General features: G+C 40.5%; 2 protein-coding genes across 9 annotated transcripts in view; both read left to right on the top strand.

The window, feature by feature from the left end:
* The window catches only part of LOC128888228 (endocuticle structural glycoprotein SgAbd-2-like), a 469661-nt gene that overhangs the window by 395267 nt on the left and 57868 nt on the right, over positions 1-16526 (top strand). The window lies entirely within an intron of this gene.
* Positions 1-16526, top strand: part of LOC128888209 (leucine-rich repeat-containing protein 4C-like) — a 261312-nt gene that overhangs the window by 219860 nt on the left and 24926 nt on the right. For all 8 annotated transcript variants that reach the window (XM_054144899.1, XM_054144900.1, XM_054144898.1 and 5 more), the window contains one exon: positions 16211-16231. In XM_054144899.1, coding sequence (XP_054000874.1) covers positions 16211-16231 — 21 coding nt within the window. The remainder of the gene's footprint in view (positions 1-16210; positions 16232-16526) is intronic.

The raw sequence follows: 16526 nt of genomic DNA, 5'->3' as shown, positions 1-16526 counted from the left end.
AATATTTTGAGGAACGGGTAGGTTGCTCTACGCGAGCGAGTGTGCGTTTCTTGGGAGAGGTGAAACATGTAACGCTGCGACGCATTCTAACTGTTGGACTATGCAGGAAATGTCTTAAAAAAGAACTTTCTACGTTGGTATAAATTAATGCAGTTTCGTAGTAAATTTAGGTTAATTCTTCCTTCGGTTCCTATAATTATAACACGTGTTTCCCAACAATCAATGCTTTCCCCTGTTTTAATAGCTAACATTTCATTTTCTACGCCATAAAACTAATCGACACCTTTCCCCCACGATGCAAACCAACCCTTTTATAACTTCCTACGCTATCATCGCTCGAGGCGACGATTCTCAAAGATCGTATCGATAATTGGACAATTTACTTCGACTAGTTTGGCGAAACAGTTCACGAACCCCATATACGCCGCCGTGAATACATTCCCCATCGGATATCGTTGACTGTAAACTACAATTAAGCCGATTACGATGCTTTCGCATCGGCGGGGTACGCGACTTTCGCGTTTCCTCGCGCGAACGAAATTAATCTTTGCGATTATTAAGCTCGACGTCGATCAGAAAGGATGATAAATGCCTCTCGATAATTTTATCAGCTCGTCGCCTCGGCCAAGCGCGTTGATTATAATCGATGCGGTTTTACGGCGGGGTAACACGCTTCCCTGTTTTCCATAACGCGACCAGCCCCGAGGCTTGATCCTCTGTCCTGATGAAAACCCACGTTGAGTACGTTTTATCGCAGCTAATCTTGTCGTCCGTTTATGCATGATGAAGTAGCGCGATAAACCGTGCTCGCTTTAGTATTATTTAAGACGAATCATAATACGATTTTAACGACAAGCCGTAATCCGCTTTGGACAGTACTCCGTAATTCATCTTCGTAAATAAATGATAATTGACTACAGAAAGCAACAGACTTAACCTCCACGCTTGATATTCGATAGAAAATGAAAAATAAAGATCTCGCTGAAACTTCGTGGCTGAGGAGCGATGGCTGGAAAATAGTTTCGAAAACAGTCGAAGGGGTCTTTTCGGTAAAAAGGGAAGGAAAAAAGCGAGAAAGGTGGAGAAAAAACGTGGACGGTATCGCATCCGGAACTTTCGAAAAACTATCGGACAACGCGGACGTCGGCGAAAGCAAACCGCTCGGTTCTCGCGCTGGAAAAATTACGGACAGGGATGAACCGAGTAAATGAACCGAGGCTTTTTACGGCCCTCCTTTCTTGCTTGACCGACTTCGAGACTTTTCAGAAGCATATATCAGAACGTTTCGAAGAAAGACCTCGATAACGAAGACCTCGGGGTCCTGGGAACAATTCCCGCGACACTCAACCGTCTCCCATCACCCATTTCTCCTGTGTCACCTGCACAAACGACAGGATAGTTTCAAAAGGAATCGTTTTGTCACTTAATGAATGGTAATTCATCCCTAAGTCCATTCAGTCTATAGCACGCAATTGGTACACCGTAGTCGTCGTTAACCTCGAGTTTTACTTTTTCGGGTCATTTCAAACGCCTTGAAGTTCAATTTTATTGCGTATCAATTGAAGGAATTTGCTGGACCAATGGTAGAATTAACAGAGACGATTCGGTCACGAATTGAACGTGAAGAATTTATGACGAAGATGGCGAGCACGTCGAAAAATTGTATAATACATTTTACATAAGTTCACATACCTTTTGGTTATGATTAGCATGTATTTATTACATTAGTTTACACATCTAGTGATGATAAACTAACTCTGAACGAACATAATGAGATTTAATTTATTTTCTTCGTCGTTAGCGAAGGTAACAAATTCTTCGAAATATCTAGACTAACGAATATCGCAAAAACAAAGATACCCACAAGAAAACCTTTTAATTGATTTCTTGATAAGTATTTCTACGCTGGTTTGACGGTATATAGAATAGGATGTAGTCTTTATTTAAACTTCTTTTTATAGAACGAATTTAGCTTTCCAAAAGGGATTATGGTATCAACGAAAAATGGGTTTACGTCACCGGTGACCTACTTTGTTTGCGTACAATATGTCCAAATTTTCGACATTTTCGGGTTCGTGAACATTCTCTGACACGTATTGTTTTCAAATCTGTGTGCCACAGACCTACTATTTATTCTTCTGTTTTTTTTTTTTTTGCTTGTAACAGGAACAAATGATTACTCGAAATCCGATCGGTTATGTCGTAGAAAAACGATATTTTTTGTGAATGTAAAATTCTGACGACACGAGAGACACTGGGAATCGAGACAAAGTAAATTATCGAATTTTTGTTAAAATTGTTTGAACAAAGCTGAGTAATTAGAAAGTAGATCACTCGAAGCGTTCAACTGTTCCAATTCTCCTCTGATGTACGAATAATATTTATGTATATTAGACACTCCACTCGTGCTGGAGCGTGTGGTACTTTTCAAAACATTCTAGAACATGCGAAACTATAGTTTCTTCCATTCCCATGCACAACTACATTTCTTTCACTCCCATGTGGTTCCACTTCTCCTCTCGCGTTTAGCACATACTTTGCATACTCCCGTGGAATTGCTTTTATTCTTCGTTGGAGGAATATGTCTTGAAAAATGTCCTCGGTTCTTGGTCTATAACCGCAGTGGAATACTATCTTACACTGGTCGGCCACGAGCGTGCCTCGTAATGGTTTTACTCCACCGTGGATGAAAATAATTTCACAAATATCATTCACAAAACGATTTTCTTTTTTCTTTTATTGATAGTAATATCGTCTTCATCTTTTATCGATTCTTAGATTTAAGTTTATTAGATTTAATCTATCGTAATAGCAATTAATATAGATTCTAGCCCACGAGTGGTAAAAACCTACAAATTAATGCCGAGTTAAAAACTAGCAAGAGATTCCACGAAAGTAAGAGAATTTCAGATTGGCCAGGGCATAGAATTGAAATCGCGGAATGTATCTGAGAAGGAAGTTTGAAATTAGGTTACACAATGATGCCGTCGAATTCAAACAGAGTCTCATAACGGAGGCACCCTGAAATGCACGGGAAGCTTTGTGCGAAGAGTTTCGCATAAATACGCAGGAGTCTCGGAGGTCCATCCTTTGTAAACAAAGCGACAGAGATGAAAAATCCATCTTTGTTGCATATTTAGCTGGCTAGAACGTTAGCGCAACGACGTTGCTGCGATCCGACCAGCGAGACTAGTAGTAAAAGCGGGGACTTGAATTTTTGATGAGTTGAACGCGAAACGAGAGGCGAGAAGAAAGCTGAGGACAACACGTTACGTTAACATAGTCAAAAAGGAACATCGTCGGCGATTAACATAATAAAGGTATCCGATGAATTATATAATACAGAGATGGTAAACGAGAAGCTGGTATACTGATAGTGAATGAAAATCAAGACACCTAAAGCGATCTAGCATTAGATCGAGGTTCTTTAGACAAATTTTGTTACTGATTGTGTAAATTAAGACACAAGCTTTGCGATTATTAAGAAGAAAGTGATGAAATTAAACTTCAAATGCAACTTCAGAAACGTTGGAAACGGATACACGTGGGCGAAGGAGAGCCGATTATCAGCAAGGACCTTTTAGTAGAATTTAATTGCGAGCTACGAGTGTTAACCAAAGTGGGAGTTTATGAAAGACGTCTTTAAACTCGCGGTTAGCAGATTTAGCGCAACTGAGATCAAAAACCTTGACCAGTTAGGCATCGTCAGCGAGCATATAAACACATGATCTAAAAATGCACGAACGTTCTTAAGAAACTAATTCTTTAGCATTTCAATTCATACGAAGCTTCTAAAAGGCTGGCTCAGCTTCAACCATGTTTCATATCGCAGTAATCGTGCTGCTAACATTTTTTTATTCATTCCTCGTTGAATTTGAATGATATATCTTAGAATATGGTAACTTTCAATTGTTTCGAAAAGGTATTTTCACCTCCACTTCCGTTTCGCTATCAAATCATCCAGTAGGTTCATGCATTAGTGGAAGTATTAAACTCATTTTATTATTTATATGTAGTAGGTCGTCTCTAAATGCACGAACATGGTAATAATAGTGTAAAAGGGTTGACGTAACATCTACTGCTTGGAAAAGTGTGCCACGCAAACGACCGCCTCTGCTATGAGTTCCACGATGTCAAAAGGTTGGGGAAGCACTTGTGTGTGATTGACAGTGCGACGTTTGCTGATACAACATTTAGGTAATAGCAGTTTCGATCGGTTCGGTTCAAAGACTCCACGGGCTGCGCGGTAATGCCAAGATAAAGCGAAAATGTAGTATGAAAGTGGTCACTCAATTCGTCGTCGAATTACGCTTGGAGTTCACAAACTCGCCCGTGCAATTATTGACTTTCGATCGAAACTTCAGCGAATTCGGTTGACCGGAATTGCCGACCGATTTCACGGAACAGAAATTGATAGCACATGCGTGTAAACGAGACGCGCAACGTTTCATCACTGGGAAATTAGAGGGTCGTCGAGTACGTGACAAATGCGTCCTTCTGGGAAGCGAAGGCCATTGTTTAGGGTGACATTCTTCGGTAGGGAGGGAGGAGGGCTTGTTGTTACCGAATCATTATTTTCTAACGGCGATACTGGCGATGACAGTGATATATTAGGCACTGTCCAGATCCAAACAATTTGATATCGAAGGTCTGTATTTTCCCCTCTTTTTAAACAAAATTAGATCTATTTTTGAACGTTTAAAAGGGTGCAAGTAATTATACGACAATAATACGATATAAACTTTTCACACGCTTTTAATTCTAATTTGATGTCTAAGTCGGTAGACTGCGTGTTGCGTTAGTGTAGTAACGTTAGCGTTTCAATTAATTAACAGGAAGTCGAGTAGTTTTAATCGGTAAAGGGGTAGCTAATATCGCGATATAATTACAGAAAGTTTCAACGTAGACGAACACATGAAACTGAAGTTAGGGGTTCGTAATCTATTAATTAATTTTAACGCGTTGACTGCCACGCTAAATTCGCGTGCGAGTCCCAGCAGACCACAATTTTCTGGACCTCTAGCGCGAATACACGGTGCACTTACACATGGTCAGATTGTTTAATGAAAGGATTGATGGAAGGATTTGTTTTCCAATTTCTAGGTGTGTCCTTCACGTTTGCTCGAGGTATAACGTGAGAAATGAAAATATGCGATGGCCATTGTTATTGTTATTTTACAAAGTGATAGAATGAAATAAGATTACGTTTATTAAATACGCTTGATAACAACAGTATAAGAGAGAAAAGCTGCCTGACAGAAATCTGTCTCGAATTTTGCATAGTTTTAATCCGAACTCAAAGCTTCCTCGCGTTTATCGTTTCCCCTTGACGTTTTCACTTAATGCACGTTCTACGGGAACTATGTTTCCAAGCGTAGTTCATAAATAAACAGCTAGCCTGGCTCGGCGCGCGTTATAAAGATGTTGCGTTTAGATTTAATAGGTTGCCTCCCACAAAGAAACCGCGCTCGGTTTCCTTCAATATCGGTCTAACGACTCAGCTACGTGAAAGGCTGACATCCTCGAAAATATTGCGCGTTTTTGAAGATATAGAAGAAATATTCTTTAAGAAATACATCGCTACCGTGGATTTTCGCACGATGTTACATGTTTTGTACTTGTTTATCGTAGAAATTGTCTCCATCCAGTTTGTAAAAACTACCGCAGTTGCGCTGCTTTCGATGTTAATGTTCCTCAAGCATTTGTGTTAACGCAACGAATGGCTGTTAAGGATAGAGTAATAATATAGATTTTTCTTGGGAAAGATGGCGGAGAACCTGCAAGATATTACGAGGGAGTGCAAGCAAACACGCGAGGGCAAATATATGATTGTATACACAGGGTGTTTCTACAGGTTTGTCCGAACAGAGTTGACGTCGAGATTGGCCAATTTATGGTGTCTCCGCGTGATGTATGGTTATGATTGTTGTTAACGTTGGACGCCTCCGGGATGAATCTATGTATTTCGTTATAATTCCAAAGCAGGAAGTATTTCATTGACTTGTCACACATGTTTATACAACTTTTAAAGAGGATATCCGTGTTGCTGTACTCGGATTTTTCCTATCAAATATACTCAAAATAAACATAATTTATTTCAAGTAAACCTGTCAAATGGAATGCTTTACATGTACGTGTACTCCACATGTTGATAGTGTTGCAATGTTTGCGTAAAAGCTTCGACGAATAAAATTTCTTTCAGCTTCAACTCCCAAGTGTACAAGATTTCATCCATTCAGAAAATACCTCTATTCATTACAGAGAGTGTTCAATTTGTCCTTTGCCAACCTAAGTGCATAACTCGCCACTTCCCATCATTGAGCTTCGCGCAAACTCAGGAATACTATGTATATTGTTCCTTTGTTTCCTGGCATCGGTGACGACTTCACCCTTTGAATTCGTCTAAAGTACGAAACGATGTTGAATGCCCTACTTTCCAATTGCCCTCGTGACGGTGTCGCGTATAAACCATATTTACAATTCTCTTTACATAGAAACCGGAGTCGAAAAACAAGATTAATTACGCGAATAAATTGACTAATTAATCATAAAGGAAACGCGACTCGGATCTATTTTACGTCAAATTTATGCGGGCTTCTCTCCTATCCCGCAATTATTAATCGAAAATATTATTCCATAAAAGTATTTGTTATTATATTTTCAATTATACTCATCTACATAGTTGTATAACATATATTATAATTCAGATCTATTTAGCGATAAACAACTATAGGTTATACATTATTATCCAAATGGTAAATTTATTATTTATAATAGAACAAATATTGTTCCTTTTTTATCGTCTTATCACGTAAAAATTCTCTTATTCGAACACGTTTTTCTTCCAATTAGTTCGCATGACGTTTCATCGTAATAATAAATTAAACCCCGTCGTACTTTCTGTTCAATGAATTTCTGATAACCCGTCCAACGACGTGGCTGATACCGAGCGGATATATCCAAAGGAAAGACGGATTAATTAAAGAGTCGCAGTAAAAAGATATAAAGATAGAAGCAAAGGTCGCGGAACGAAAAAGATTCCAGGCGAATCAAACGGTATGGCGTGCATTAGTCTTTTACACCTCGTTTGCATTTAATGAGTCGAATGAACGGCATGCGCCAATTTGTGGCCGGATTATGCGGGTTGTGGCCCGTTGCAGCGGGAAAAACGTAGATCGTGGTTAGCGAGAACAGGTCAAGTAGCGGGCTTTGTGAAATTAATGAAAGGTTTCATGTGCAGTCGGAGCCGGTCTACAAACAGAGAAAGTCAAAGACTGTATTCGTGTTTTCAGTCTGGCGTGTCCCCCTTGCGTCTCTTTTCCTCTTCTCTTCTTCTTCTCTCTTGAGCGGTTAAATTTCTGACTTGGCCAGCGAGAAAAATCCGCCGGCTTATTTTCTGAAAGTGCTTTTGTGCGGCGTCTGGCGCGCTGCCTGCTACTTAAACGTAAATTCATTAATCGCTGAAACTTCTTGTAAGAAGTTCCCTGACTCTACACTGGGGGTGACTCTGGAAACTGGGACGACGAGTGGATTCTCTTTTTTCCTTGGAACGATAGGAGTAATCGAAAATTGAAATTGAATTTTTTAGGATGACTTGACGAAATCGATCAGAACATATATTTTTTTTTTTTTAGCTAAAATATTATTCAACAATTGAATTTTCGTGACTCCCAATTGCGTTATTTCTCGGTTCTCCTCTCATCGGTTAGAATATTCACTGTTTAACCAAATACTGCACTCCCGTGGTACGAGTGGTCAGAGCGAAATTACCACGGATGAGAACATTATGGAAATGGAGTCAGAATTTCAAACATTTTCAGTGCGGCATTGTCAGTTTTCTAAGAACGCCAGCGATTAAGTCATTTCTATTCAACGGATACAAATTTTTCCAGAGCTGCCCAAAATTGCTACAATTCAGTGAAAATACGATTTCGAATGAATGTTCGAATTTTATTCGAATCGCTAAAAAATGTTCGTATCTTTAGATTTAACGATTCGTCGAGAAGTTCTATTTCAGGTGAACCACCCTGTAGGTTAACCCTCGACACCCTCACGACGAGTGGTTGTTCGTCAGTTTCAATTTCACCTCGGGGCGTTACGATGAACAATATTTTGATAATACATATTGGATTTTCTCTACGGTGGCGTACAGTATTTCATTTCACTTACAGTGGGTAACAAATGTACGAGTAGACTCACTTTTCCTGTAATAACTTCACACACAGATGTGATACGTTAGCGTCGAGTATGTTCTTCAACACCTTCCTGAAAATTGATGCTCCGTGTTCACATGGAATACTCGATAAATAATTCAAAAAATGGATCGGAACTCCAACAAAGAAAAACTACCCCTTAAGGATCCAGGTGCAGTCATTACGTTTCTAAGCTTGGAGCGTCCCCTTAAAGCCTGGCGTAGACAAACGACACGGTGTATCGATCGCCCATTCTGAAAGTTTTCAAAGACGCGAAGGTTCGTCGGATCGGTAACGACCCGCGAATCGCGAGGCTGACGTTCAACGACGATCGGTCATTCATTATCGCGGCGGTTCCGTCGCGACGAGGGAAACGCCCGATGCGAGGAAGCCGCCTGGCGCTGAATACATAATACGCAGGCCCCGTGATGCATAATTACCCTGCTCGGCGTGGCAGCGATTGCGCGGCAACAGTACTTCCAGGTGTAACGCCGTAATTTCAATGGGGCAAGCGAGAAAAGCGACGACGGATAGGGAACCGTCTACCTGTCCCGTGCAGACCATAATGGGAATAAAGATGGCGCTGCCGCGCCAGGAAAAGGGGTGGGGTGAACGAAATAAATTAAATCGGGGACGATTCAAAGAACGCGGCTGCTGATCGAAACGGCACGCCGTGGCGCAGCCCGAGGATTAATTAATTAAACCGATATTGCGACCGCGACGGTCGTTGTTCGATTCCTCGAAAGTCTCGTAAATATTTATCGCTCGCCCCGCTTTATGGCTACGATGCTTCCATAAACTTTATGCGCTCCATCGGGGTCGAACCCTTTTCCTTGCTGACGCTACTGCCGATTCCATTGATTTTTCTTTTTACTTTTTTTTGGGCGGAACCTCGGTGGATCGATGGGCAAGTTTCGGACCATCGATGACGAGGAACTCGACTTTTTAAGAAAATTCTACTTTTTTCGTACACTCTTCCGTTGAAATATTCAGTTCGGGAATACTTGCGAGCAAATTTGTTTGAGGGTTCTGGTTTGTATGGTGAACGTTTTGTCGGTTTGTAGACTTTGACTAAAGAGTGGATTACGTGAGATTGAAAAGTGGTCCACCTTGTTTTTGCTTTGCTTATTCTGAGTAAATGAAACATTTTGAAATAAAGAAAAAAGGTATTCGATGTTTTGTAGTAAATTTTGAGTCGAATCGTGGGATTGTATTCCGTGCAGTTTTACTCTTCCCTTTAAATTGGGTGTCTCGAAGAGTTGAGGGTTGACGCGATAGATTTTCATTTTGATTGTACTTTCAAATGGCAGGTTTAATTCGGGTTAGGGGGAAATGAAATATGTATGTATTCTTTGGTTGGAGTATACCTTGTAAAGGGGTCTCCTCGCTTCAACGTTTCAAAAACTGGGTCATCTTTTCGAATTTTTTGGAGAAGAGTTATAATCCGGATTATCTTCAAATTTGGCACATGTTCTCGTCCATTATCGAGCAACGTTTTGCAATTTGTATAGCTTGAAGATCGTTGCGTAGTCTGAATGCTTTCGCGTGGAATGTTATGCAAAGAACATGGCTTCGATACAACAGTCTACAGTAGAGCCTCGAGAAACGCTTATAAGGCATCAATTGAGGTTGGATTGGTAGGAATATGATCGTTTTCATTATATTTCGGAGTCGTTATTAGTCTGAATTATCTATAAATAACGACGTGGGTAAACATTATAATATCAATCATTTTTTAATATGATAATGAATTGAAAATCACATCCCTAATCAGAGGTTTTAAATATTTCAAACAATGAGATTCGCCAGTCTTGCAAGCACAATACAATATTCATCGGCATTACCGGCGTCCACGATATAATATTCATTATCAATATCAATGAATACCAAATTATGGTTGCAAGACACGAGTTTGTTTTATTTAAAATATTTAAAAACTTTGGTTTCAGACCACGTTTAACGATCGCAATAACGATTGCAATTTTCATTGAAACGATTCGCGATTAAAACCGCGAAAAAGGATAAGTTTAAATGCATAATTACCTCTAATTTTTATTTATCGTTTTCACGGCAAAATCTCGCTTTACTTTCCCGTCCGTCGTCCTGTAATCCGATTTACTCCGCCCAGAACGAGACGAATTTAAAGCCGTAAATGGGAATATACGAGGACATGGGAGGCACCCTTATCCCCGTCGTTTCCGGGATTACATCACACCGTAACGTTTTACATCGTCCGAGACAATGATTATAAATCCGCGCCTTTTCATCGTCGGTTATTCGCCGATAAAAACCAGGCTTTTGTTCAAGACGTGTTCCATCGTGCCGTTTCGTGGAATATTAATTATCGCGTACGGCTCGCAATTCGAAATATCGCTTCCAAAGGGAAAAGTTATTTGATTGTCTTCTTCGGTGGAAAACAAATATCGAATTTTATAATGCATGTATTTCATGATATCTCAAAATACAAATTATTTGGTTAAATCTTCTTCGATGGAAAACAAATATTGAATTTTATAATGCATGCATTTCATAATTTCACAAAATATTGCGAGGAAATTTACCATACAATTTGAGGAAAATAATGAATGAATCCTTTTCAATGCTTCTGTATTTTATTGCTTACATTTCCGCAATCCCTTTTTTGGAGTTTCACGTACCGAGAGCCCCAGGATGGCGACGTTTTTCATTTCGGTCGTGCCGGGCTCGAATTGAAATCAATGCCTCGAAAAGGGAGAAGAGTCGGACGGAAGTCGAGCGCCCGGTATCGATACGATGACACGAAGGAAACGGATATTCGTTTACCTAGGCAAGCTTTACGCCGTCGTAAATAGAATCGCAATAAAACTTCTGGCCGTTGCTCCTCTTTCCTTCCTGCGACTCCCATTGGCGCGTCGCGACATCGTTCGTAGAGCGATAATAAAAGTGTAATTAAGTTCCAGCGGTTTCGTCGTTCCGACAATGTGTCATGGAAAGGGGAAACGTGTCGCGGGAAATAATGATGTGAATTGAGTAGCTGTCGGGTCCGATGAGAATTATTACACCGCGAGGAGGAGTATTGTAACAGTAACGAATGGACCTTGCGCTGGGCGAGTTTCGATCTCGAAAGATATCCTTGGAATCCGCTACACGCTAAATTATATTTTTATATCAGAATAAACTTAAGAATAAGCTACTGCTTAGGCCTGTTATAATACTTTAGAAAACGTAACGTTCGACTTGCGTCATGCCGTGCTTCCACCTAACAGAAATACCACAAAATTAAATGAATACGAAATAATTAAAATCGTAGTTCACCAGAGGATCCATTTTCATTAAATTAAAGTGACCGTTCCACTTGTTTATCTACTTTTCTCCGTATCGAATATATTAGTCAACGTCAAAACTGATCATATTGATCGTACACTTCGTCGAACGAGTATTATCAATCGTATTTCCATATATTTTTTCAACGAGATAGCCTCCGTTCTATTTTCCATAGCTAATATGAAATATCCTTTAATTATTAATATTAACGAATAAAACGAACGTCATCGATGAAATGTAAATGTTACGCTTCCTTTCATAAGGTTCCGCTTTGTATTAATTACCGATTCCCTCTGAGTTTTACTTTGACGTGGAATAACGTTTGGCTTTCCTAATCGCGGATGGCTTCCTGACACACTCGAAACGCGTCGCGAGGAAAAAGCAGGTCGATCAGGCACGCGTCGATGTGTGTCAATATGCAGACCAATTGTTGCAAGTAGGTCAGAATTGCAGCGAATACACTTTATCGTTGACTCTCCTTTCATCGTATTCCGGAAGATTAACTCGCCCAGGCGACAGACAAAGCGCTCGTTGAAATGTCTGCGCGAAGAAAAGTAGAATATCAGGGGACAATGTGAAACAACGTCGAGGTGTGCTACTTGTACGTCTCTACTATATTGTACTATTTAGTCAAATGTCATGAAAGCACTTTTGTCCAGGTCGTGCAGACGGAAACGGAAACCTGCTGGTAGGTTTTGTTTTTTTTTTTTTTTTTTTTGTAACGGCATTGAGAAAGCTCGCGGGTGGAAAGAAAACACGACACTCTGGCAACGTGTACAACAAAATTATTCTGAATGGGAAAATCGTGCAAGTGTACAGCGTCAGGAGAGTCGCGAAGGCGTACCCTTTAAAGCTACAGTGTGCTTATTTTTCGTTGTTTTCTTTTGGTTTCTTCGAGTTGTATCTGAAGCAAATATTTCACTAGGTATTTTACAAATCTCGTGATTACGTAGATAAATTTTATCCAGATTCAATTGTTATCGCATCTTATTACACTTCTAAATTTCGATGTTTAACCTTCATTGTTAATTCGCTTGTACGCGCAATAAGATTTCCGCGATTATTTCATACTTTTAATTATCGATAAGCATGCCAGTGCAAAGTATATATACTTACGAGCAATCGCGCACTCGAAACAAAACTAAAAGAATTCACTCGCTATTAACTTGTTTCCAGGAACGTGCAAGTACAGCGTGTTTTCCATCAGAAACCATAAAGAATTTCTTCGAAAAATTTCCCCTCCCTAGAATGTTTTTCAAGGTGGAAACTTCGTGGAGTAGTTTCACTCGTTAAACTTGAGTTACCGTGGCCAAGAAAAATACGTATCCCTTATTTTTGGCCGCACCGTGAACCTGCGAAGTTCCATTAAAATCGGGGCGGTGCCGCGCGGATCCTCCTTGTTAGTTCCCTCGGTACTTAAAAACCACTCTGCGAATTTCACTCGCTCGAAAATGAATCGATCATTAGTCCATATCATCCATAAAAAAAATGTCCTTAATTTCGCCACTGATTTCTCTCTCGGATTGTTTATCGCGAAAAGTTCGCTGCAAAAATTACCCAGACTTGTCGTGGTGGTATCTCGATCGCGCGAAAGTTTGATTTCCGCGCTCTCGGCCCTCTTCAATTCCGAGCTGGTCGTGCATCAAAGGAAAAATATGTCCTCGTCGTTTCTTGCGATATTGCTTATCGGATGCAGCATCGGTCACGTAACTCCCGCGCGTATTGCCACCGCAATTTCGCCAACAGTTTTCCGCTCTGAGACCGTGGCACGGTTATATAGTCCAAACAGGCGCGCGAAAGATCGACTGGAAAATTTCGTATCGTTAGGTGTATGGAAAAGCTTCGTTGGTTACGTTTTAGATGGTGCTGTAAAATGTTGTAGCTATTACAAATTCACGAACGGGGATTATATGGACACAGATTTTCATTGTAGGATACTGAAACATTCCCGCACCTTATAAACAATTAACGAGCTATACGAATCGCTTCGATTGTAATTCCTCGCCACAGTTTTCTACAATCGGCTTTTAATGAATAGACAGACACGACTCGCGACTCGAGCCAATACTTTTAACGCGCTAGGAATGAATTCTCGCCCATTGTGCGCCGTGGCCGACGCTTTGACGACGGGCAACCCTTTAGCGGACGCGTTTCACCGGGATAAGGGGGATGATTAGCAGTAATTAGTTGTTCCACTCTTCTAAGACCCGGTTCCGTCCGTCAGCAGGCTGTAATCCGATTTTCTGGTTGGCGGCGGTCGTCGCGGAATAATCGAATCCCGCGCCTCGAATGAAAGCCATTAATCGACGGCCCGAAGGCAAAGGTTCAATCTTTTTGTCGTTCGCCTTCCTTTTTTCCATTTTCTTTTCTCTTCTTTTTATCTTTCTTTTTTCTTCCCTCACTTTTCTTATTTCCGTTTTCACCCCCCTCGACTCGTCTCGCACTTAAGAAGCTCGTTTGTAATAATGATGTTTGGAATTGCCAGTGACGAAAGCCCTGGTTGTCCCGTCTCGTCGAACGCGTAACGAAGTAAGGAGCAAGCGATGTTGTTGCAAAAGGCAATTCGCTTATGTAAATCGCAAGAGAGCCCGCGCGCGTAATAAAATTTAAACTGCACCCCTCCCGACGTGTGCATGGAAATGTACACACTTTGTTTGTTTGCTTATTTCCCTGTCTACTTCTTCTACCTCTTCGTCTTCTTTTTCTACTTATTCGTACACCCTTGTCCTTTTCTTCGTCGTCCTCGAAGAAGGAGAACCTCCAGCCACCCCGCGATGGCAGAGTTGCGTTATAAGGCTGTTATAAAAGATTGTTTTGTAAGAATCTTTAGTTCACGTAAGAAATAATTGTGGAATATCAATGATTTCATACGTAACAAGGACGTTTTCCAAACCTTCTCGACGTCCTAATAGACAAATTTCGCGCGAGTGCAACGCTCGAAAACGCTCGCGTTCTTCGCGCTGAATTCCGCAAGGTCGGCTTATTAGCGAGCCCCCGTCGCGACGAGTTCGCGACTTTTCGAGCGGTGTTTCGCGTTGTTAGTCGTTTAATAATATGAGAAATTTTCAAACACCCCGACGCACGCTTCGTTCGAAAGTTCTAGCTGTGAAATGAGTTTCACCTTGAGAGCTGAAAAATAACCCGCGCCGTGGACGTGTTTCGCGCGATGTCTGCGCTCGAAATTATTGCTGGGAAACGTATCGCGACTGCAGTGTATTTTTCACGAAGATTTATCGAGGCTGGTCCCTCTGTCTTCGCGGATTTATTTTACACTGGATTTTGTTTAACGTTTGCTTAACCTACATCTCGCGCGACCTCTGGAATTGATGATTTTAGGTGGAAAAATTGGTTCGGCGTTTTTGGCCATTTTTAAGGAGGTCCTTTCAAGAAAAATCTTCATTTCTGGGAAGTGACAAGTATTTCGATCGGTCTTCCATGGTTTGTTTGGCTTATGAGTACGATGAGTAATTGTGTAGATGGTCATGTTGACCAGGTTTGTTTTATGATGCGGATGCTTTTTTTGGCTGTAGCTTGTGATGGTGATCGAGATGAGTGATTTAACTCAGAAGGTTCCTTCTCGTGAATTGAATGTTATCGGATGTAAAATTGTACAATAGCGTTCTAACATTGAAACTTACCCCATTCTTGCTGCTATTACAGACACGATCTGTAAGAGTTCTTATAAATTCTTTTACCTTCGCGATTCCAGCGTTTTCAACTTTCTCGTTATCCTGCGTTTATGTTTTGTAATCCCATTTCCCCACTTCGGTTTCGTATACATGGCGACCTTACGGGCGAGTTTAAGCAAATCGAAGAAAAGAAATAAAAAAAGGAAAACACAGAGGGTGGATGAGATTTTTATTATCCGTTACCGAGCAACGTCGACGTGATCCCGTGATAACCTTTTGAAACTTCTTGAGATGCTAATACTTTCAATATCTGCTCGTTTTCGTTGGCTCCGCTCTCGCCTTCGTTTCTTTTTGTGTATTTTTCCCCCAAAAAAGCATTCAACTCTCGACGCCACTCGAAGTCCAGAGGATGTGGATCTAATTTACTGCCTCGCTCGTCTCGACACACCTAATTTCCACGCGTCTTCGATTTCTAGTTTTATCGGCGTTATATAGGTTATTCCGCAATGAGTGGCTCGGCCGAAAAAGTAAGTGCCTTTTGGGTTAAAAAGTAAATTGAAAACGTGGAATAAAATTTTTCCCTGCGACGCTGCGTTTTCAAGAAAATTGATTTCAAGACGTGGACGTTTGCCACGTTTTCACAACCATGTTTACACTGGAAATATATAATTGATAACAAAATAATTGTTTTCATTTTGTTAGCAGTTATTAGCAGTTATTACTTTTAGGTGGTAGATACTATAATTAAATCCGTTCGAGTGGATTAGAGAAATAATGTAATCGAGCAGGACTCGGTTAACGCGTCTGACCATTATTCGATGTTTCTACTTAAATCGATGAGTGCGAGCATTTGTGAAGGTATAGCGTATGAATTTATCTGCTTTCTGTTGTTCTTGATATATTTCAAGAAGTTGAAACTAATTACAACAGAATATTATATCATGTTTGATGATCAGACGTGCCAATACAAGTAGAAACAGTGAGTAATAGTCAGACGTATAGAAATAAACTATCCTTTAAAATTGTAAATACATCACACAACTGTGACAATCAAAAGTTTTACTAACAGTGTTTTCTTTTTTTCAGGAACATCAGAACATCCCCAGGGTAAGTGTCAATTTCTACTAATTTCATATTCATCTTACACCTTGAGAAGCCTCGAAAGAGTATTGTTTTTTCCATAAATTTCCTTTTCTTATGTTTTACTGCTTCCCAATTTGTATTTTTATATCCCAAAGTTTCTACTGTATGCTTTTGCGAGCTGTCGAGAATGGTCTCAAGAGGCACTATTAGCTAAAGGGACGTCCTTTATGTGGACTGCGTTATCTTATGCTTGGCTTAACAGTTTCCTGCTCGAAACAAGTCTAAATTCAACACCGACCAATACTTGTGTCTTTTCCAT

This window comes from Hylaeus anthracinus, unplaced genomic scaffold (assembly GCF_026225885.1).
Source record: "Hylaeus anthracinus isolate JK02 unplaced genomic scaffold, UHH_iyHylAnth1.0_haploid 11989, whole genome shotgun sequence".
Lineage (NCBI taxonomy): Eukaryota > Metazoa > Arthropoda > Insecta > Hymenoptera > Colletidae > Hylaeus > Hylaeus anthracinus.
This window is presented reverse-complemented; position numbering and strand designations above follow the sequence as displayed.